Genomic DNA, 24,860 nt, shown 5'->3' on the forward strand with positions numbered 1-24,860 from the left:
ATGAAAGGTATTACTTTTACTCAAGCTGTTTTTTTTCTATGGCTTGTCAAGTCAGAATCCATGGAAAGAGTCTCAAATAGATTTTTTATAATGACATGTGAAAGCTTACTTGCTTTAAATGCTGTCGAAATTCTGTCATCCCAATGGCAGCAGCGGTTGGTGGTACATGAAGAACTTGTAGGCAGCTAACAGCATGCTTAGATGGGGTTACAACTGTATAGATGTGTGTGTGTGTTCATTGTATGGACCTAATTGTCTATATCAATGTGTTGTAGATTCTCCACCTGTCAAGCTTACTGTACAGAGACGACACAGAACCTGAGACCTGAACCGCTACACTATCACAGAGAGATCCAGACTTCAACCGCTGCCCCTGCCACTGTTGTATAGTGATGTCTGAATGTACACAAAGGATATGATTAAAATACTATTCGTTTGTCCAGATTTTCTTTTTGTGTTATACGTGTGTCATTTGAATTAAAACTGCTATAATGTAATTAGGTGTGGTTGTGTAACTTTGATTCATCATGCATTATGTTTTATGAACAGGAATCTTCTGATTGCATGTACACACACACACACACACACACACACACACACACACACACACACACACACACACTGTCTTATCAGCCTTTACATCTGTGCATTGTACAGGATAACAAGTAACAGGAATAGCCTAAATAACAGGATAACAACAGGCATAATCAGACCTTATTAAAATTATGTCTTTAACATAAAGTATTTGAAATTTACCAAATATCAGCTTGCACATACTGTAAAAGATACAGGTGCATCATACTGTAAAAGATACAAATACATGGACTGTTTTCTACGTGCATTGGATAATGCTGTTTGAGAGCTTTTTTTAAATCAAAATTGCAGGTATCACAAAATGTTGATCACAATCACTGTAAATACATAAAAATGTTATGACTGAGATGAAATGAGGATCTATTATTTTGTTCCCTTTTAAACTTTCGAGCAAAAATGTTCAGCCTGCAGCTTAAATGTCCTGTTTCTCAGTTTTTCCATATAGGTTAAGTTTTCTCAACCGTGTAGGAACATGTTATTTAAAAAGAGAGAGCCGGGAGGTGCGAGCCTCACATATTAGTCAATAGCAGACTTGTTCACTTGGTCAGATTGGGCTACAGGAAGGATGTAAAGGCTGAGGGTGTGAAATGACCCTGAAGGAGGCTAGGAAGCTAAGTGTGGGTGTCAGAATTAAACCAAGCAGAAAGCATGTGTCCTGTCAGCAGTCAGGATGACGCCTATAGGGTGAGGAGTCCGGAAGACACCGAACAAGCAGAAAGAAACTAACAGGCTGTAAATATATTTTGGTTGACCATATTTTTTGAGCAATATAGTGGTTTCACATAATTATACTAATTATACTAATGATACTAATGATGCTCTCATAGTGACAAGCCTAAATACAACAAATTATACATCTCCTTTGGCAGGAATAAAATCAGGTCAATGCTCTAAAATGTATATTGTAATAATAATGAGCTTCATAATAAGACTACAATTCCTAGTCCACTGAGAGTCCTTGTAAACTTGCAATCCACTTAATTCAAACACACTGATGACAACGCAGCAAATGTGACCATAACATCATTTTCACAAAGCAGTTGCTCTGAGTGGATTCACAAGCAGAAAGAGCTGGCTGTCCCCAAGTGATCATAGACCGATCCACAAATTATTCCCATCTCTCGACTAAAATTTACAAATTAAGTTTCATCTCGTTAATATGATTTACTGACAAGCATAATTTTTTGTTAGTTCCTATCTTACTGTGATAGACCCACCCTTGACTGGGGAACCTCATGTGTAATTGCTATCATAAACAGTAGATGTCACCATGCTCCAAGAAGTTGTCATTACAAACTAGTGATATGTAAAGTCTGCCTCAGGAGCCACTTACTTAAGTAACACTTAGAAATATTTCAGCATGAAACACATTTCCATGGCAGTCTCACTTGCTCCATGATGTTATGCATGGTTCTAGTTGGTTTATATACTTCTTCAATGGCCTTTAAGAATGGGGTTACCTTTGGTATGATATCTATAAGCTGATCAGTCCTCCAAAGATTTTCATTTGTTTATTTCATGCGGTGGCGGTGAGATGCCTACACTGATCATATGATAATTCTAACCTCTGTCTCAACCCTAGACCTCAAGCAAACGCTGACTTTTCCGTTTTGCTTGCAAAGATGAGAGATAAAAGCAAAGTTCAAAACAAATGTTGAACAGCAAAAGCTGTCAGTTTCCAACAGTGGCCCCAGGTTAAAATCAGTTAAACTAGTTGAATATTTTCAGTATTTCTCCTGGTACTGTCAGTATCAGTTGGCTGTGAAATCAGACTTGATTTGCACTACAGCAAAGCATTGCATTAAATGTGTTCATTTTACAAAAAGGGACCGTTTTGATTGGGTTCTTGTGGCCTCGTCAAGATGTGCTAATGCATACAGTGCTGTTAAGGCCACTAATATGAACAAATCTTGTAGCTTTGATATATTGATTTTCCTTTTGATCTCCTCCAGAACTCAACTTGAGCATATTTTTCTTCATCAAATTCCTGTGGGAATACAGAATAGTGTAAAGGGGCAAGAAATGTACTATATAGTTGTTAAAAGGACTGTAGCTCATAGTCTTGGCTTGTTTTTAAAGTTTCTTAGGTCATATGTCTTGAGATGAGAATTATAAATTTTTTTTTACTTGTAGTTAAATACCATAGTTAAAATTAGCACCCACCTAACCCCATAATAGGTTAACTTACAAACTAATCAATCTTTCTCTGCGTTAATACGAGTATTATGTTAGGAATTACAGAGCCTTTTATTTTTACAACAGAATGAGCCACTGTGTAAAACATCAGAGGAGCTATGGCCGGCTCATTAAAAAAAAGAAAACACTGCCAGTGCCACATTTCATGTTATAGGCTAGTAGCGGATTTGTTGTTGACTGCCAAGGCACACAACTCCAATCAATAATGTAAACCTGACTTCCAAAATGTGTTGTCTTTTAAAGGTCAAAACCTGCTAGCACTGTAAGTGTCTCATCCTATTATAAGTTATAGAAAGATTGGTTGAATCATATTCTTCTTTGACAATAAGGGATAAAACAACAATAATGGAAAATATTTGCCCATTTGGCATCCTTCCAGGGGAGTGAGGAATTTTGACAATATTATCCAATAATTTTCAGACCTAATATCTGAAGATAGTTTTCATAGCTACTGAAAAGAAAAATGTGGGAGATATTACATTTGAAATATATGGGCTAAAGATACTTTTATTTCTTTTCCACCATCTCTCTCTTCCTGACACTCAAGCACGCACAGACAGAGCACTTCTCTCACACTGCACCGATTATGCAGTGCCAGAGAAATTATTACTATGTTCCTCGAATCAAAACAGTAGTAGGCTACTTATTTTGAAAACCTTCCAAATGAAAAACTCCAATTCATTAGGAGAAATACGTGCGGCACAATGGCAGCCAAATATGTCTTAATAATCTTACACAGGAGAAACAATGACGATGTAAAAAAGAAAAAAACGCATTATCAAGTTTGAGAATGCCGAATTTATGTATTTAGATAACTGATAATTGATGATTGATTGATTGTCTGGGAGAGAGAGAGACACACACACAGGTGATTGTTTCTCTCTTTTCTCCCTGTAGTTAAACTTGGAATAACCTTTAATTTCCCCTAAAGAAAAATCACAATAATATTCCTGTAGGTAATATTACTACAGGATTATGTCTGTGGTACTCAGAGGTTTTTGTTTTATCTCCTACGGCAATCATAATCCTATAATATTCCTATTTGGATTTAAAGTTTTGCTGTGATATCTGTCAAGCATCCTTCTTCAATGTATTATTTGTTATATTTTTTTGTTCCGTTTCTGAAAAAAAAAAATATATAGCCTGAGGTTCACAAGAGACGCAATTTAGAAAAATTAACTCCCATTCATACATCCACATTCATTAGCTATTCTCCGTATAATTGGGCGACGGTAATATGGATGTTGATCATCACTGGTCTGTTCTAGGCATGTGCGTCCTGTGCGTTAGCTGGAGGAAACGTTAGGCCCTGCTGGCTCCTCTTCCAACTCCAGTCAGCTTGAGCCCTGCGCAGCCATCAATAGCAACACTGGGTGCAGGGATATCCCGATGAAGAGGAAACTATTCAGGGTAAGTGTGACATCTCTACCATTGAACTCCGCTTCATATTTGAATCGCTTGTATCGGCAGCCTGTGTGCGGACGTTGACATGCGTAGAGCGATAAATGGCACAGTTTTGTGTTTGCTTGATTCAGACTTGCCAAGGCCCGGTGACCCACATTCTTATCTAACCTAACGCGTTGCATGTTAGCTTAAGCTAAAAGTGGGCTATCGTTGACATACATTGCAGACGAGTTGAATGCTCGCTGCATTGCAAAGTCGCCAGCCGCCGAAAAAATGACGGCTATTTCATTTTTCACGGATACAATGCCTTGACAGTGCGTGTCATGTGTCGCAGTAAGTGTGGCAAACTATTAAGATATAATTTTGTCGCTGTAATTAACGTTAGCAAACTAGCTAGCATTAGCCTTCTAGCAAGCACTGTCCGGTTCGCCGGCCGGCAGCGGGCTAGCTAGCTAGAGCTCCTGTGACTGGGATTGTCAGTACAAGGCTGACGTTAGTTCAGTTGACTTAGCATACTTGAGAATCGTGCACGGCATATCAGCATCGCTTTTTTCACATCGACAGCCCCATTGCAACGTTATGTCAGTTTTCTTCCCGGTGTTAATTCTGCCGGGAGATCAAGGGCAGCTACTTTTCACCCCCTTTCTGCTCGTATTTGTGCACATTAGGCGATATATTCTGCTGCTCCGCATTCAGTATCTAGTTAACACACAGGGAATTGAGCTATAACGTATGACAGTCACTTCACCGACTCTTGTGCAATACCTGTCACACTTGTCGAAAAGCTTCTCAACTGCACATCTTGTCAGAGAGGCAGTATGACTTGGACCTGGATCAGGGATGTGCTGCTGTGATGGTGGCAGGGACAGAAAAGTTATGTAGTCTAACAGGAGCATGGAAGATGTACTATCTATGGATGGGCTACATGCATGTGAAAGCATGTGTCAAATCAAGTTAAATTAATAATGTATAGAATAATGGCTACTTCACGTTGGATAAATATAGTATACCTTTGGTTCTAAAGGATGCACAACATCTGAATTAGGCTAGATAACATTGTTAACCTTGTGTATTTTTGTATTGCAGTGTGTCTGTCACATCATGTGTGTGCAATAGCTTCTAACTTACTCAGTTGAATAGAAAAAGTAACCTAAAGTCATTCATGTCTATCTTGAATCTCTGTATCAGGAGTATGATCATTATCATACTCGTGATCATACTCCTGATATAAATATAAGTGTGATCAAAGCTTGGTTGAAAACTCAGTTTTCAACCAACTTTTCCTTATTTAACCCCAGACATACTACTTCATGCTCTCAATGTGTAATTTAGAGCCAAGTCACGAGATACACTGTAATTCAAATAGGCGAGAAAGGGAACCTCACAATAACATATCAAGTTAGGGAGATGTTAGAGTTAAGGAATGTTTATGATTTGCACTTTTTAGAAGACATTACACATTTAGATTTTTACTACACATGACAAATCTTAATTTTGAAGCTACACAAGGCAAGATTTGTATGTAAAAGTCCACCCGTCTCAGCCTAAGTCATGAAATGGGGGTGCAATAAAGAAGATTGTCCCATTCCCCCAATTGACACCTCATAGATTCGCCCCATTTTCCCAAAATTTTAAATTCTGTTGGCAGCTATGTAGATTTTCTGCCAAAAGGCAGTGACGAATTGAAACTCAAGAACGAAATACAATACTGTCTCCTAAACAACAGTGAATGCTCTGTCCAGAGAAAGCTGGACTCACCAAGGCGACTTGCATTATCTCAAAAGTGAGAAAATGAAAACTTGTAGCAGCTGTAAAGCTAAATGGTAGGTAGGTTTAAATGTTATTTACTGCAGCTAAGTCTGGCAATTTACAGAAAATATTCGAAAATAACATATTTTGAGCAACTAGGGATGACTATTCCTGTTAGAGGGTCTCTCATCCTGCTTGACTTGGGCATAACTTTTTTTTGCTTCCATACGAAGTGAATGTGACTGGCAATGGGACACTGTGTATTGGGGCTGTCAGTTGCCCCTGAAATTACATTTGATTATGAGCTGACTTAAAGGGTAACTTCAGTATTTTTCAACCTGGACCCTATTTTCCCAACTGCGGGTGTCTAAGAAACTAATGGGGACAACAATTTTTGAAATTGGTCCAGTATTGAGCGAGATCGCTTTAGCCGGCAGCCGCGAAACAGGCTGCAATGTAATCCGACGGGGCAAATGCGCACCGTCAATGTACGTCCGTGGCCGGCTGAAGCGATCTCGCTCAATACTGGACCAATTTCAAAAATTGTTGTCCCCATTAGTTTCTTAGACACCCGCAGTTGGGAAAATAGGGTCCAGGTTGAAAAATACCGAAGTTACCCTTTAAGAGTCAAATTCGACTGAAATTTGAATATTAATGATACAATTTTTACACGAAGCAGAGCAAAATGAACTGACATTGTGTTCTAAACAGATGCTATCCAGAGTTGACATGCGCTTTTTTTGTTATTCAATTTCTTAAAAGATTTGGGTTGGTGTTTTTTTTCTTAAATTTGCAAGAGAGGAGCAGGCTAAATCACTGGGTGAATCTTGTCTTTTACTGAGGGAAATCCAGATATCTTCCACATTGTTTCTTAAATTAGGAATAGCAATAATCTTGTCAGGCTGAGTGTTATCTGCCATGGTGCCGCTAGCAAGCATGTGGTGACAAACTAGCAAACTTGTAAGTATTGCGAGAGCGACAGAGAATGAGAGTCTATGGAGCAGATTGGGACTCGAACATAGACGTCTGTTTCTTAAAGGTGCAATAAGTACGAAATTTACTGTCCCTTAACACAAAATGACCATAGTATATCTGTAGGGGGTTGATAGGGTTGTTATTCAATACCAGTGACTCTACAATTACTTTGCCAGGGGCTGAGATTTCTGGCTTACAAAACTCACTTTCCGGCCTGTAGTCTGTTTTGGAACAAAACCTCCCCACCCAATGGAATTTCAAGACACTCCCACTCTCCTCCCGCCCACCTACTTGCATTTTCATAGCTCAGCGGTGGGAGATGGTGCCACGAATGAGCGACTGGCGTTGAAAGACATTTAGTTCTCAAGCCGGATAAGGAAATGACAAGCCAGTATAATTATCACAGTATTTTGAATTGTGATATATTACCTCTTCACTACTCGTCTTTTGGATCTCTGTTCTGATTGGCTAGCTGACTGGTACAGTAAACACAGTTTAAGTTCCTGGGTTAAAAACTGGTTGCACTACTGGTAGTTACCACTCAATTGGCCTTAAAAGGGCAAAAAAACATACATTGTCCCACAGTCAGTGTCCTTATCATTATCAATGAAACATGTTGATGATGTTACTGATTAGTCTTAAGGTCTGATAAGGCTGATTTTAAGCTTTTGTAAAGACCTGTTCCTGAGCAGGGCAGTCTGGAAATTGCAGTAGTCAACTACTACTACACTACTACTACAGTTTCAATCTTTGATTACTTGTGCAGCCATTGTATGGAATACATGGTTGACTCTCTGACTCTGTAATCATCGAGGCCCTCAGCCAGTGCAGTGGCTCTAAATCTGAACCATCTCCAGTGTCTCAAGGATCACTTTGGTGGTGTTATTTCTTCTGGGTAATGTAATGTTCCTGTTGAGTTCATGGAGAAAATTAGCATACTAAAATAACCAAAGTGTACACAATTCCAGTACTACCACAGTAGTTGAACATTTGGCAATGTGTGGTGACAGAGCTGCTGTTGACATAGCTGTAGATTCACAAACAGAAGGCTTTCACTCATCACAAGCATTGTTATTGTGTTATCTGGCAGGTATAACTAAATTCATTAGGTCAGCCATTTGCTACCATCTGTTGTATCTGCTATTACAAGGTTAAGTTCTCTCTGCGTTTTTACTCTATCTAAGAGATGACCCTGACTATGAAGAAGTAAACAACTCAAATCTTTTGGAGTTGGGTTTCTGTTACTAACTCCTTTTTATAGATGAAGGTATATTAGAGGGATTGCTATGGCTTTTAGCTCCTGCAGCATCTTAGGAGACGCATCAAAGACCCATCAGAGAAGACAGTTTTACCTTTGCCTCCATCTTGTGATGTGAAATACAAACTTGAGTGCACTGTACAACAAGCTATCTTTATTTCACTGTGATAATACTAGATTTTGCAGGTGTTAGGTTAGCTACATTTAGTTATTTATTTTTTCTTCAGATTATTGCCTACATACTCTGGGTCTGGGATTTAGGAGATGCAATGTAGCTGGAGTTCTGACATTCAGCATCACTTAGCCTTTTTATATTCTGACTTAAAGGATATGGCTGGTGTTTTTAAATACATTTCTTATCGTCAACAAATCCTATGAAAATAACAAAATCAACAATGCGTTTGCTGTACTCCCATTACTTTCCGACTTCCCACATACCCTTTTTAGCCTTCAAACCGGAAGTCATTGGCTCCAATTGTAAGCTAAAAACCTTTAAATACAGCTCACAAAGACATAGACACGTTTCAATTTTCAAAATCGCTAACTACGGTCAGTTTATTAAGTTGTTTGAGGAAAAAGTCGGCTGGCTCGGTGCATCACAATGATGAAATATGCTGTCCAGAGCAACGGCATGGCTCTTTGACGGGTTTTTAATAGTTTTTAATACAATGGAGTTCTGTGGCTACTGGGACATGGCTTCATTGGGCATCGGCTACATGGACGAGTCTTGTGGGCAAAACAAATTCATTGCTGATTTTGTTATTTTCATATTTGATTTGAAATGCATTAAAAAACACCAGCCTTATCCTTTAACCTGTAGAGCCTTCTTAGTCAGGCCTCCAGACTAACTTTTTCCACTTATGTCACTGGTACCGCCACCATTTTTAGTTGGTGACAACAGCAGATAACTTGGTGGCCCCAATATTTTGGTCTCCAAACTGCTTCACACAGTAATTAATGTTGTCTATTGAAATATATTGCCAGTTGAAATTAACGCTGTAGTGCCCTCGAATGTGTCATTGTGCTGAATGAGTTGGATAAACAGAGGATGTGCTGCAATAGGTAATGAAGGCAGGCAAAACTGTCCTGTCTGACAACACTGACCTCTGAAATAGAGCTCTATTATTATAGTGCATTCATTTGTATTTTATAAATTGACAGGTAGGTAATTCACAGGCACTTAATTTTACATTGATTCAGAAATACTAAAACAAAGTGATAGGCTACCTGACATAGATACGATGCCTACATAGGTGTCTCACTTGTGCTGCCTTCAGGTGTTATAGTAAGCTCCTACTTCCAAGCTCCTACTTATATTGTGATCAAGAAAAATTGGCTCAGTTCTATTGTGTCCTTCTTATTAAAGTGTTAGGTCTTTATTATGCATTTAACCACACCCACTTAAACTGACACCGGAAAATTGATACTGGAAATCATCTCATCGTTAGAATTTCTCTGCTGTGACGTTCATAGAGGTATAGAGGAATAGGGAAAGAATGGGGATTGGTCTCTTTCAAATACGTGATAAAGTATTATGAGGCTAATATATTATGAAAAGTAGCCCATATTATGCCATATTATGACACTGCTTGGGCCATAGTATGATAATGTCCTTGATCAGGATGTGGGCAATAAAGTATCTTAAGTTCAGCTACACACACACACACGCGCACACACACACACACACACACACACACACACATTCACCACCACTTCTCATACTGACGAGACAGAGTAGCAGGCGCTCAGGTTTACTTTCATGTGCTTCCAGGAGCAGATGCTTATGTTTGCATTGCCTGGAACTAGACCCCCTTTCCAGCTGATGGCCAGGGTCCTGGCTGTCAATGAGCTTCCAAGAGGCTTGTGTGTGTGTGTGTGTGTGTGTGTGTGTGTGTGTGTGTATGTATGTGTGTGTGTGTGTGTTCAGAACTGTTCTCTTATTGCTGCAGTGCTGTGGGAGGCTCAGGATGACCCAGATGTTTTAGTTCTGATTCATTTCTAATCTGAACTTCTGGGACCAGCAGGTCGGTGGATCCAAAACAACTTTTGAGAATAACATAGGGCACCGCCTTATTCTTCGAAAACACTTTTAAACCTCACCCCCAAGTCATACCAAACACCATCAGACACTGTTTCGTCAGCAACACAGTTGCTTGGAATGGTAAGCAGTGATGACTGGAAATTGAATATTCTCATAAGTGATAACTGACCCATCTGGTTGAGATATTCAGAAAAGAAATGCCCAGCAGCTTTATGTAGGTGATAAGGTTTGCAGTTGAAGTTACATAGCTCCATACGACCTGTTTTGAATGTTTCTCATTTTTTGCTCTCTGTTCAACAGGTGGGGAATTCAAACAATATTTGATAACAGTCATCAGTCATCAGATGAAGTGGTTACCTTATTGACCATCACTCAAAGACAAAAGGTAAGAGAACTTGATGGTCTGAAAATGAAATTTTTGCTCTATGATGTAGTTTTAAGATAGTAAAGATTAGGATTAGGAGAGAACATTATGGGCTAATTAGGGAATTTGTACCCTAATTCATGAGGAGCCGTTATAGGCTGAATTTATCCATCAATTCAATGATTTTCTATTTTTCAGGTACAATGTACCCTAGTTTCTTCTGAACAGAATTAATTTGGAATTGAAATGGTGTTGACTGAGTCACCAGAACATTTCAAATTAAATGCTCATTATAAGATGCTAGATTGGTTCAGTATTATTTGGCTGCAACACTCTTACGTAGCCTGTAATACCAATATTGGTGTACTGTGTTGTGGGTGTGTGTGTGTCAAGTTCAGTCCTCCAATGTTGTGCATATATATATATATATATATATATATAAAAGGATTCTTGAGTTTTTCTACCCAGTACCTAAACCTAACCTGAACTACTCCTTTCCCTAATCTTGACCTTACCCTAGCTAGGTATTTAACATGCCGAACATTAACCTGACCCTGACCATGTAACAGAGCTCCCAGGCCAGATTCAAACTCGGACACTGCGGGTACATTAGTCACCTGAGCCCCCAGGTCGCCCCCACAATGTGACATTTTGATTACATGATGCCTGACCTCACGACTCAATAGACAGCCAGATCCACAAAAGTGACACAGAAATTCGGCCCTTATCTCTGCTGGGTTTCATTCGTCATTTGAATAGTGTTTGTCACAACTACTCAATTTCACACAGGCTGACCCTGAAACATACATAATTAATGAAGACTGGAAGCATGGATTATACTAAAAAAGTAGGTTTCAGCCATCTAAAGACCTTTTTCATGGGATTTTTAAAAAGAATTTTGTCTTTGAACATGCCTTATTTTCAATTAATTTTAGCAGAGGTTGAGTAATGTTGTTTGCCCATCGTTTTATGTATTTTTATTTTGAAACCATTGAGTTAAGATTTCCTTTTCAGGGGAGACCTAGGTAAGATGACAGCTGCACAGTAAATCACAGACAGAAAAACAAAAACATTTCACAGAAAGCAATAAATAATCAGAGAGATGGAGACATGATCTCTTTTGATGGCCAAAATGCACACACTTTTTATGAACAACCTGAATAACCAGTTCCCAACCAGTAACTATATAACCAGTAACCAATTTGTTGGAGGCAAATACAGGCAATTAAGTTGATGTTTTTTGATGTATAGGCCTATGTGTAGCCTACAAGCATCTCTTTAAGAAGGATACCACATGAATTCAGTGTTCAGACATGTTACTTTTATGCCTCAGAATGGTCCATGTCAGTAGACCTCTGTTTCTTTAATTCACAAATAAGTGTCTCACTTGCTCCATAACATGTTCTATTGCACTGATATACAACTTTGTTAAAGGCGACTGCTACAGTAAGCTGAACAATTTTCTGGGGCGTTAAGTTTCTGTATAAAAACAAAGAACACTATTGGGAAATACCACTCACTTGGGCATAAAAGGTCAAACAACCATACATTTTGTCCCCAAATCCGTCTTTTAATCATTATAGTTGAAGCATGTTGACGACATTGCAGATTAGTGTTGTGCCTCTGATTTTTTCGCTTTAGGAGAGACTTACTTGTGTTCAAGTTGAAAACTAGACTGCCCAAGTTCATAGAAATAACAAACTCTAAACTCTGATTGTGATGCCACTGACACTGCTACTTCATATTGTTTTAATTAATTAATTTAATTATGTGATTATTGGATCTTAGATTAATTCTTTGAGAAGTCTGAGCAATAAATAATGTTTTAATATAAGATGGTGCAGTTACAGACTATGAAATTGGAAATGCTTTGTTTATCTGAGATTAACTGTAAAGTGTGCCTTTGGACTGGACAAACTAGGCTGGGTGTGCCTTGAAACATTCATGTGTGAAGTAGAACATAATGTGGCACAAAGTTTTCTGAGGATGGACAAGGCCATACGCTCGCATGGCATATGGACAAAGTCATCATTGATGACTTGTCATCAATGATGCTTGGGCGTCTGTAGCTACAAGTTGCTCTAAGCACTTCTAGAACATACACAGACAGTAAAAAAGGTTGATTCTTGATTGAGTGGTTGGCTGGTTAGCATACATAGCAATGGCTGGTTGCTGTGTATGCGAGCTTGAATGTTGGTAACCACACTTTGACCAAAGCGTTACAGGGCTGTGGACTGTGGCCATTCTGGGTTGCTTCTCTTGTGCTGGCAATCTCCTTTCTGAACTCCTGTGACCCACTTGGCTCCAGTTTGAGGCCCCTGGCTGAGTTCCTGTTCCTCTGTGATAGGAGGCCAGCAGCAGCACAGGGGCCCCTGCCAGCCACTGCTGCCGCCTGCCAGTGGAAACCACTGCTACTTGGCTCTCAAACATTCCTGTCTGTGGGCTGTGGAGTGAAAATGCAAAACAAAGGCTCCTTTTGTGCTGCCGTGCCTGTGGATGCATGTGCATTGGGTGGAAACACAGCTGGCTGTCCAGAGTTGAGGGTTTGGTTGGTTCGACGTGGGCAGTGTGGAGGGCTACATGCTATGGATTTGTTTCCTTACAGGCCAAAATGACCATGAGGTTATTAAAACAGTCATCAGTTGCCTCTTCCACTGCTGTCGAAGCCATTCCAATCAGGATGCAACTATGCCACATTGAGCACGTTTACATACATACTCATAATTCGATGTTAGCTTGATTAAGGCAATACTCTGACTGTTGAAATTGTCATATAAACGCCTTTATCTGATTATCTTATCTGGGGTAAGGTCATAATCGGAGTAAGCATTACCTGGTTAAGCCTATATTATATATATATTAGGGCATGTAAACTCCTTAGTCAGATTTCTTTTGGCTTTTTCAAGCTGTGCATGTCGGTCACCAGATGCAGTAACCTGGATGTTGTATTTACAAAATAACCAAACATGGCAGCAAGCGGTAGACTGATTATTAATTGAGTCCATGTGTAAAACCAGTTTATTAGAGAAATTGCATTGCTTCAAACCATGTACACGTTATAATCAAAATATTGCCTTAAATTGACTGGATTAGTACCAGTAATCAAAGTACTGGTGTGCATGTAGAGGCACTCATTGAGGAATCACACCCTCAGTTACTATGTGAATGTCATCAAGAGGTGTAGTCGTTGATGCTGCCTCAGGCAGGATGAGTGACTGAGTAATGTATCTGTTATGACTTATGAGTTTTTGTTGATTTGTGTTCCCTCCCTGGCAGTGAGTCTGATGCTCGCTGACTGACTGCATTACATTATCCTAGATATTTCCCAGCTCTTAGAGAACAGTGCAACCCTCCTTATTTGCTCCTAACCTCTGAGTTTCATATGTGGTCCGTTGCCGGCTTAAAATAATGTCTGCTAGAACCGGTGGGTTACTATGGTAATGGTAGAGTCATTTGTAAAAGCAGTTGTCTGTAGTGTGACACCTAGGATCTTTGAGCTTCTCACTAATAGATGGCTCACAAATCCCCCTGCTCTCAGGTGTCAGGACGTGACGTGGATGATGAAGAAAACACAAGGGTTGCTATGACACCAAAGTTTTACCTAATGATATGATACCAGACAGTATTACAATACCACGTAATATTGCAAAGCAACTTCAAAAATAATGCACAGAAATATACTTTTGAATTACAGTCTGTTGTGGGAGCATCCTTAGCATAGAAATAGGCATTTAGCACAAAATTGCTTTCAAACCAGCTTTTTCATTAGTCTCGTAATTTATTTATTTTTTAAATTTTGAAAATAACATGTATGGTTAGCATTAATGGATGAAGAGGGATGCATCCTGATATTTAGAGTTTAAAGAACTACGACAAGACAAACTCTTAACACAGCTTGCCTGTTTGTGCTATTACTCTGCCTCTATCTAGGACTGCTCTAACCATTGCATATCAACAAGTAGTTTCTGCAATCTTTGATGTGGTATTCTAACAGAATAGTATTCTAGTAGAATATCAAAGCAAAAAAGATGTATTCAGATATCCCTAGTGGATACTGCTAACTGGTCTTTGGTTTAAATTAGGCTATTCACAGCGGCTAGTTTTAATATATTGCCCGTCATCGTAATTTCAGAGCTTGCTGATTCCTGAGAGCAAGCTATTTAGCTCTGTTTTGTTGTGTCCTTGCATTTCCTTCTAGATCTCTTTGTCCTGCTCTGTTTGCCCTGTCCTCAACTTGAATAGGGAAAGCAGTCTTCATGATTGAGAGAATCTGCTTTATAATAGAATAAGGAAGGGAGGGACTGCTTGTGATGGGATCCTTCTACCCCTCCTATACTCTTTTTCCCTTTTGCTGAAATGATATGGACTGATGGCCACTGCATGAAGGAAAAGCACAATCAATAATTTTTACATGACATATTTCTGATTGTTGTGCTGCACAGGTCTAAAAAGGGTTTACCTGTAACAATGTTTTACATTCACATAAGGGGAAGCATAAGGATATGACAAAGGGAGTCACTCCCTAGTCTAAATAATTCTCAGTCTATGATGGAAGGAGTATCAGCTGTGGAGGAATTCAGCGAGGCTATTTTTACTCTGCACGGTAAGGGTGGTTGCTATGGTGTTGCCCGTTGGCACTGTTGCTGTGCTGGCGTCTCAGTGCATGTGGCGGGGTGCGTCACGAGCGGCGCCGTGGATCCACTTCAGAGTGAGTCATATCCTCAGAGCTCTGCTGCCCTACATCTGAGTGTGCGCACGCGCACACACAGATTCACACACATACACACACATACACAAACAGATGCACACATACATCACATCAGCAATGCTATGTGAGAGAAAGAGAGAAATAGTGATAAAGTGTTCATCTGGGTGCTTTCATTTGGTGAGCTGGAGCATTTCAGGGTGAAAAATACTGTGAGAGCTTCCGCGTGTGGGAGTTGTGTTTACGTCCCTACCCCTTCGGCTCAGGGAACACCAGGAGGCATTTGCATACCGTACAATTAAGTGAGGAAATGTTGTGATATGCAAGCAGTTTGATTGGCTGCTCACAGCTTTTGTTAGGGAACTTGTTCTGCAAAATGTTTGGCTTTTCGAGGGTTACGTTGACATGGAATGCAGTGTTATTGGTAAGAGCAGGAAGGTGCTGCCTGTGGAGCTGTGATTAAGTTAGATTGGAGGAGGAGGAAAGTAGGTCATTGGGTCAGCAGGTCAGTGAAGCACCGATGACATCACAGTTATACAACCCCTGCTCTCCCAGTTACACAACCCCCGCCTTCCACTGCAGCTACTGCATGCTACTGCTGCAACCTCTGCTGCTACAGGAGGCTCCGTGGCTAACATTTTCCTTCCCTGGCTTACTTTGATGTCTTATTTCATCACTGATGTCTTTATTGAATTCTCCAGTGTTTCTTTTTGCCTATTTTTTCATTCTTGATCAGCACTCCAGTTAGCCTCACTATTTTCAAGATGATGTAGAGCAGAAATGCTAATGCTATCTGCCTCTGTTTTTCAATAGGTTTGGGGTCTATAGATACAGCATTAGCCTACTGTTAGGCTATTCAAGTTTGGTATGGGATTACAGCAATAAGCAAAACATTGACTACAGCTCTTTTCCCAACCTTTTTAGTGCTGCCACAAATTGTAGATGGCCTCTTGTGTTGACAATAAACCTTAACCGTATTAGATAAAGACCTCCATTCTTTCTGAGTTGTTTGTGTCAAATGAATCACATGCAGTGATCAGTAAAATAACCCTGCATAGCTGGAAGTCAATTGGCCATGATACAGTCTACCCCCTCTCATTCTGTCATTCAATGTCCCCCCTCCCCAGTCTGTCTTTCGCCTTAGATGCTCCTTGTTTCTGTCTCCCTGAGGGCAAGGACAGTTCAAACTGTTAATTAAGAAGTAATAAAAGCTAGGGCTGAAATGTTTGTTTGAGTTACTTGAGATACTCGGATTACAAATTTTCTCCTCATGTGTTTCTGTTCATTTTTTTCACATGCATGTCTAAATATGTCTGTGTACATATGGAGAGACCTGTTTTCATAGTGCTGACTTCCTTGTCTTGTTTTGATTAAAAGGACCGCACTGCAGGAAATTAATTGTGCACTGGGCATTTAAAGTTAATTTTAACCTCAACTCAAATTGGGTTTTCAGTAGTTATAGCAACAGCATAAGTGATGACTGGGGTTTCCCTCAAGCATCTGCTGAGTGTTGCCAAAACTTGCCTGAAGTGGTGCTTGGTAAATTAGTTGCCATACTGATGCATAAAATGTGTCCAGTTCCAATTCTGAAAGTCTGTCTATTTTTATTTATTTTCATTATCTTTAAATGGTTGTGACACTTGTGTGAGAAAATATAGCAATTTTGGAATGGCAATCAAGGTGCTATTAAAAAGGAGCAAAACTCCAAGAAATCAAGAACCTTATGGCTCTATTTTCGTGATGGTGGATTGCGGAGCTTTGTGCCGGCGAAGTGGCATCTTTAACCCCGCGACAGCAAGGGCTCCATGGATCGCTTTGTCGGCTGGTTTCTCTGTTCATCACTTTTGGTCATGTGGGTGAAAGTGTGTCGCAGGGAGTTAGATTGCAGACTCTTGATTGGGAGACTCTAGTTCGATTCCCAGCAGGGACGCTTTCACAAAATTCAACGTTGTGGGGCTGTTAGACTCTTAGTCTTGTTGTTCGGCAGACACAGGTTTCTTTTTTCACCTGTGGCTGTTTGGTATTTTGGTAACTGGTCGTGAACTTGACTGCGCCTAAGTGGGATGGGAGATACAGTAGGCGCAGCGCAATTTTGGTGTCAAGGATTACAGGGATTTGGCTCATGTTGCCCACCTGTGCAGACAACGGCAAAAGCACACAGCGCAAAGCCCAGGTGTTTTCTATGTTATTTTCGTGGCATTACGAAGCGATGCGCGCATGAACAGATCCTATTCAAAAGCATACCAACCCTTTTTGTGGGTGATATGTTGGCCAATTGGACTTGGATATAAATCCGTCAAACAGGAAAAAAAGAGACCGGACGGAAGAAACAAGACCATTTTTCATTCTAATTATATACATGGGGCTGTGGTATGAATGATTGTCGCCCAACATAGAACTGTCAGTATGTGCCATGGCACCCTGAGAACAATATTGAAGAGAATTTCTCACCAACGCAAATAGGCCATTATGATGAGAAAATCTCCTCTATAGGTCTTAAAGATAATTAATTTTTCTTGTTTTTAATTAACAATAATAATAATAATAGTTTGTCTACTGTAAGCCTACCCAGAGCGTAAGGAGAATAGTATGGAATCGGTGCATGATGCCTCCAGACTACGATCCCATATTATCACTTGGATGTTTTGGCAAACAAGGCAACTGACCTTTTAAGTATTAGATAATATGCACTTTACAATTTCTTACTTGATACGCCAACTGTTGTGGCTTCTTACTCTACTGAACTAACAATTGTAGCCACTATCCTAGCAAAAAAAAAAAAAAAGGGGGGGGGGTTGTTTTCTGACTCATCTTGCTTCCAAACACTTGACCATGCAGTTCCAAGCTTACCTTGCAAAACAAAATATTTTCCATCCCAATATGGAGCAATAAAAAATAAACATTGCTCAACAAAAGGAAGCAGAAAACGTGTCAAAAGACTTTACCGCTTCCCCCGTTTCACTAGGTCCACACCTGTGCCCACTGCATACATATGTCATATCCTGTCTCCTGCAGTCATGATGCATATGACAGGGCAGCAGGGGGAAGACTAATGATAGAAAATGGTAAGCTTAGCAGGTATCATCACTTAAACAGTGTATATGTACACATTCAAATTATTTAACTTGTGAACATATTCATGTCTCCAACATAAATTTTCAAATAATAATTCTATTAGAAATACTAATTCTGTTAACAACAAAAAATTGCTCTAACACCAACCTCCATCCCCCTGAAACCTTCCACACTTTCAGCAGGGATTGTTGGCAGCTGCATCCTCTGTAGATTGCAAGGATTGGCTGGTGAATGCCCCCCCTCCTGTAGCCAAACTGTCATTGTGCTTCACTGCCAACTTCTGTTTGGCTCTTCACCTAATATCACTGAACCATTTCCTACATTGGGCAACAGTTGTCCTAGGACCAGAGCAACACATGTTAACCAAATGTGTCATCTCCTCCCAAGCTAATTTAATGGCATCTGCCCTTGGCGGCGTATTTTGAGGTGCTGTATATTTGCTTGTGCCGATTCTGCACCTACTTTCCCCCCGCTGATACAATAGGCACTACACTCCTGTTAGGTCTCAGCAAAATCAGGCTCTTGATATCGCATATACAGCATTGTTCCACAGCCAAGGCAAGAGACCAAATAGAGTAACTTTGACAAAAATAAACCCAGGTGGGATGTTCACTGTGATGGATTACCTATATCGTTATGTATGCAATGCTTTAGAAAATGGTTGATAGTAATACAAAGTATATGTAAATTGCAGTAAATGGGCTAAAACATGCAAAAACACCAGTATGATCCACAGGTAATGAGCAAATGGCCTGAAACTGACTAATATCTACATTTATGTCTTTGTGTTCTGCATTAGGTTCAAAAGGAAAAGAAGACTGTTCTCCAGCACTTCAATGACATTGTGGCTTCACAATGACTATGTAACTGGTAAGTGCTATTTCCCTGCCTGGATCCAGCCTTGTAAATAACTGTGTAGCCAATTCCATTTCAACTCCACTTCTTCAAATTGTAAAGCTATCCACGGTCTGGGATTGGCCGGGCAATTGCGGTACAATGGGTTTTCCCCTTCAGATGCCTTAACTCAACATGAATTCATTGCACATACTGCTCTCATTTCTTTTTTGCCATTTCAAATTTTATTCAAGACAACCTTTTTGCTGTGTCTCCCACAAAGTTGATCTAATCTCAACTTTTGCACACAGCTTTTACACAGACCTTTGAAATTCCAAACTGTAACACGTAACCGTTTCGCCAACACACACACAAATGAAGTTGACAGCGAAGGTGTGCAAACCTTAATATTCAATGCTAGAGCACATACTGTACATATTTGTGAAGGGATTCCAAAGTGTGTGCTCTGTAATGTTGCTGAGCGGACAAATTGGCAATTTTGCAAATTGCGATATCTTGGGAATCTGTGTGTGTTTGGCCCATTGCCTTGGAACCCGCTCATGGCTGCTTGCAGCAATATTTCACCATGTTTTTTTTTTAACCTCTCGTAGACTCAGATGTTGCTGCCATGTGCCACATCCACATCCGAAGCAGAAGAAAAACTCAACTCAGTGAAGACCTTTTGGCAACTTTCTACCTTCTGACCCAGGACACTTTCAGTGACTTGCCTCCGAGGCTCACAGATCTCTGCCGTCACCACAGTGTCTTCACTCAGACTCTACCTTCATCCCACACAACGTTCCTCATCCTCTCAAAGGACTGGCTGTACTCTAGGTAAGGCCAGATTGTGTTCTGACAGTCTAGACTGAATTGTCTGTCTCATTTGCCAATGTCCACTGTTTTGAATTACCAGTAGTGATGAAGCTGTTGCAAGTTGTGTCATTTTGTCTTTTTCTCAAAGGTTCATTCACAAATGTCTACCTCACGATTAAAAGGCCCCTCTCGACCACTGCGACCCTGAACAGGATACAAAATGACCTCTAGCATTGACCGGTGAGTCAAACTTTTTGGCTTAGCTGTCCTTCGCATATGGAAGCCCAGTAGATTCTTTTGGGGGGATCCAATTTCTGAGTTAGTTTTTATCTCCTGTTCATCTCAATATAAAGACAGATTAGAAAAAGCTTTACCAGGAAACCTTTTTTATAAGTTCTGCCAATTATTTTTTCTCATTTGCTATTTCAATATATCTTCCGAAGAGATGAAAAAAAAAATTCCAGGATCCTTCATCCTAACTTCTAATGTGCTTGCTGTAGGCAAGTCTGAACCAGAGTTCACTAGGTTGTTACACTATATTGGTCCAGTTTGTTTCACATTGCCTAATATCAAGCGGACCTATTGGACAGATATTTTGGCAGGAGTACAAAAAAAGTCAAACTGGAATGGCACTCAGACGGCGTTTTTGGATCTCCCAAAAGAATTCTGAAAAATTCTTCAGGTTCACAGTACATTCAAGTGCATCGTTGTGGATCATAAAGTCCCAGGCTGTGAATGCATGTGTTTTATATACATATAGTATATATATTTATAGTAGCTCTATAATAGCTCTTTTATAGGCATGGTAACAAGGTAACTTGTGTTATAGCCATAATACCTGACAGGGGTACTCTTTACAGTGATTACATTTATGGGTACAACACACAGCTAAGTACCAAGCATTGGCTTTTATACTATGGTTATGAATGCGTTTATATCATCTGAAGAGTGTTCTCCAAAGTCTTGTACATACACAAGGATTAAAATCAGGAGAAAACAATTTCTACCATTTCTACCATAAGAATTGTCATTATGACTATTCTGCCTTTCGGGGTTTAGTGGTTGTTGTTCCCAGTGGGACACTTTTCAGTGAAACACCAGTCGGAAATTAGCCAGCATGGATGCAGTTTCAAGTTGACTCCCAATACGAGCCTTGGTTAAATCTTTGTTTGTAAGTACTGATATTGTTCGAGATTGTGCACTATAATATTAGAAGTATTCTTACCATGATGTAATTTTGGTTGAAGCATTTCATCCCGTTTGTCCGGTGTCATAGTTATTTTATGTACCCGGTTAGCTACATTTCCATGCATCTTTTCAGTTATTGGTGGGAAATTGTGTGTAAAAGAGAGTACATTATTACTGTAGATGTGTCATTCAGTGTGTTTCAGTTTTACAAATTACAAAAGGAAAAGGAAATATGAAGCTCATTTACTGTTGAAGAGAGGAAAATAAAACTAGCAACAAGCATCCTTTCCTTCGGTAGTGTTAACTGCCTGTCTAGCTGTATAAAGCTGCAAACATACTGCGAGGGCAGAATAATGACCAACAGAGCATTGCTATTCCTGCTTCATGGAAATCATCAGCACGGTTCGAACATGTTCTTGACCAATCAGATTGCTTGGCTCAAACTTCCCTCTCATGATAAGCCTTATCATGATGCTTATGTTGGCTCACCTATGTAGTGGGAGTCAGTGGTTAGTGATGTCTGATTTTTATAGTCAGGGTACTTGAGTGACAGTTGGAGTGTTTTTATTTCTCCAACCAGCTGGAATCTCCCACCCTAATCCCTGGATTAGCAAGCAGCAGAGACCACCTCCATTTTGAGTCTGAGGTGTTCTGCTCCTCACTGTGTGTGCCTGCTCATGTGACTGAGAGGCCCAGGGGCTCGAGGCTGGGGAGGCCCCCCGCTGTTGGCGCCCCCGATTCCCCCTCTGCCGTCATTAGAGCTGCACTAAAGCAGTGGCCAGAAAAGAAAGGAACATGACCTCATGTAAAGGGAGTTCTCTTGGCGTAGTGGAATGGAAGGGGTTGGTAGCGGGCCTCAAAATACCCCGCCCAGTTTATGGGTGTTGTTTACATCCAAGAGTGAAGTTAAAGCATGAACTCCTCTGTCCATTGTCTGTCTCAGAGAAGAAACACAGTCGGCCACACCCACATCGAGACTTTGAGTGCCATGTGACTCAATCTTGAGTAAGGCAGAGGTTAGAGCTGTTTGTGGTTCACAACGTTTGTTTAGATACAGTATACAAAGCTCAAGTGAGCTCAAGAGTCCCATTGATCATGTGGCTGTTTCATGGTCATGTAGACAAAAGGAAGCCATGTGTATGGAAAATGAAAACTGAATGGTTTGCATCTCTCCATGAGTTAATGCACACTCACTTTTTTATGAGCACAAACACCATTAGGAATAATTATTAGCCAGACTAGAATACACTGTACTCCAAAACACTGTATGGGTATGGATAGAATGCTCCCACAGTATGTACTTTTGATTAATGTATGTGTTGTTTGAACTGTGGCACTTCCTTTATTTAATTGTAGTGTTCACAGATTCATTAATAAATTAGACTTGGTGAGCATAATTGTTGTTGATTAGAAGTAGCTCTTGGGGAGGAAAACACACAAGCCCATGCAATAATAATAATACAAAAATGCATCTTCATGAGACATACAGACTAATAATGTAATAATGTGATACTTTGTTGATCTCCGAAGGGAAATTCTCTTTTCACTTGCTCCCCCCCAGGGAGATTAGAGTACAGGGTCAGTTGCACAACAACATTGCTGGAGCTGGTAGGGATTCAGTTACTTGCTCAAGGACACTTCAGCAGGGTGGATGTTTCCTGACACGGCTTGATCCTGGGTCATCAACTTGAAGGATGGTCTCTTTAACCACCACACCGCCCTGCAGCCCCTTCTCTACTTGAAGAGAAACATGTAGATGCAATTATATGACAAAGTTCAGTTGTAAGCTGTTTGACATTGACTCAGAGTTGTAAACATATGCTTGTTTTGTGGAGATATATGAATGGATGTTAGATGGGAGGAAATGATAACGGCCAAGACTTTGGTCTGACTCAGAGTGGCTCATAAGTCAGTCTGCCTGGCAGGAGTGATGACTAAATGGAGCACGTCACTGTTGTGCTATTATCATACATAGCTGAAATGTGATGGCGACGACGTCACTACTGCTTCCCTAAGGAAACACTGAACACGCACACATCGCCATATGCTCTCCGTCCATGTGTGCTCACACATACAGTACAGACGCTCAACCAGAAGCACAGAGTCTCCCTTTGTGTTCATATCCATTCTGACTGCAGTATTATGTTTACTTTTTCATTAATGCAAGACTTGGGGATGGATACGTACATATCAAACCTACTGTTATTGGCCTTTGACAGGACTAAATTTGCTTCTTAATGGCTTCATCGATTCTCATAAGTATATTTTAACCTGCACAATTGGCTTATCGTTCTGGAATGGTTGTTGGAGTGCTAGTATGGGAGGATCTGTTCCAACTTATGGTTTGTTTGCTCTGCAGGGATGACAGCAGTATCTTTGATGGGTTAATGGAAGAAGATGAGAAGGACAAAGCAAAACGGTGAGATCCCTGTGGCTTGTGCTCCGATAAAAAACATTCAACCACCTGCAATTTAGCATCAAGAAAAAACCCAACAATATTTGTAATGATCTAAAAAAAAAAAAAAAAAAAAAAAAAAGATTCTTCATGATACCACAAATTTAGTTGTTACAGGACAATAGTTGGATATTTGTAATGGGTGGATTATTAAAGCTGCACTAGACAAGGTTTCTATGTAAAAGTACACCTGCCTTAATCAGTCTAAATCACAAAGTGGGGGTGCAACAAATCCTTGTAATTGAGACCCTGTAGATTCGGCCTGTTTGCCCAAATTAAATTTTGGTGTCAGATATGGTCACCAGGTGGAAAACTTCTCTGCACACAGGTAGTGATGAATTGACACTTAAGAGCGAAACATAAAACTCACCAGCCACTAAGAAGAAGAAATTTAGCTGTGCGCTTTGCTGATGTCACATAATTAATGATTTCTGGGTATTGAAGCCCTCAAAACAGTTACTTCTGGCTACCATTTGTGGCTGACAAATTGGTACTATCAAGGCATAGAGAATATGAGTTGTCATTCTCCTTGTGTCTAAACCCACAGTGTGTCCCGTAACAAGTCTGAAAAGAAACGCAGAGACCAGTTCAATGTCCTTATCAAGGAGCTGGGTACCATGTTGCCGGGCAACACCCGGAAGATGGACAAGTCCACTATCTTGCAGAAGAGCATTGACTTCTTGCGCAAACACAAGGGTAAGGAAATGTGAAGACTGCCTGAAATCTGTTTGTAAGACAGATTTACGGAGTGGGAGTTGCATACTGTTCATTTGACCCATTTTTCTGTCTCAGGATCCTAGCGTGTTTTATCTCTATCCCCCTCTATCAGAAATCGCTGCTCAGTCAGAGTCAACCGAGATCAGACAAGACTGGAAACCTCCTTTTCTTAGTAATGAAGAGTTCACTCAGTTGATGTTGGAGGTGAGCCGGTGGCACACTAACACGGAGTGCAGTAGTTTTCCCATCTCATTTCCTTTTCACATTTAAGAAAATGAGAAATGAAAGAGTTTTTTTTTTCCATCAGGCATTAGATGGATTCTTCCTCGCAATTATGACCGATGGGAATATAATCTACGTCTCTGAGAGTGTGACGTCCCTACTAGAACACTTACCTGTGAGTATAATGTGCTCAAATTGTGAATTAATGATGTGTGTCAGTATAGCCTTTTCAGAATTATGAAATTGCCATGGCTTAGTTTATGTCTTTGA

General features: G+C 40.2%; 1 protein-coding gene across 1 annotated transcript; it reads left to right on the forward strand.

Moving 5' to 3' along the window:
* Positions 1–4,078: 4,078 nt before the first annotated feature.
* Positions 4,079–24,765, forward strand: LOC139656807 (circadian locomoter output cycles protein kaput-like; the record flags this gene model as incomplete). Its single annotated transcript, XM_071534435.1, has 9 exons — positions 4,079–4,200; positions 10,518–10,602; positions 19,161–19,231; positions 19,807–20,029; positions 20,157–20,248; positions 23,556–23,615; positions 24,199–24,347; positions 24,481–24,572; positions 24,676–24,765. Coding segments are annotated over exons 5-9 (411 nt in total), but the record flags the coding sequence as incomplete, so codon positions are not given.
* Between the last annotated feature and the right edge of the window lie 95 nt (positions 24,766–24,860).

Source organism: Centroberyx affinis, unplaced genomic scaffold (genome assembly GCF_046629955.1).
Source record: "Centroberyx affinis isolate AG114_WGS23_722 - 3 ecotype Tasmania unplaced genomic scaffold, CSIRO-AGI_Caff_v1 ptg000170l_1, whole genome shotgun sequence".
NCBI lineage: Eukaryota > Metazoa > Chordata > Actinopteri > Beryciformes > Berycidae > Centroberyx > Centroberyx affinis.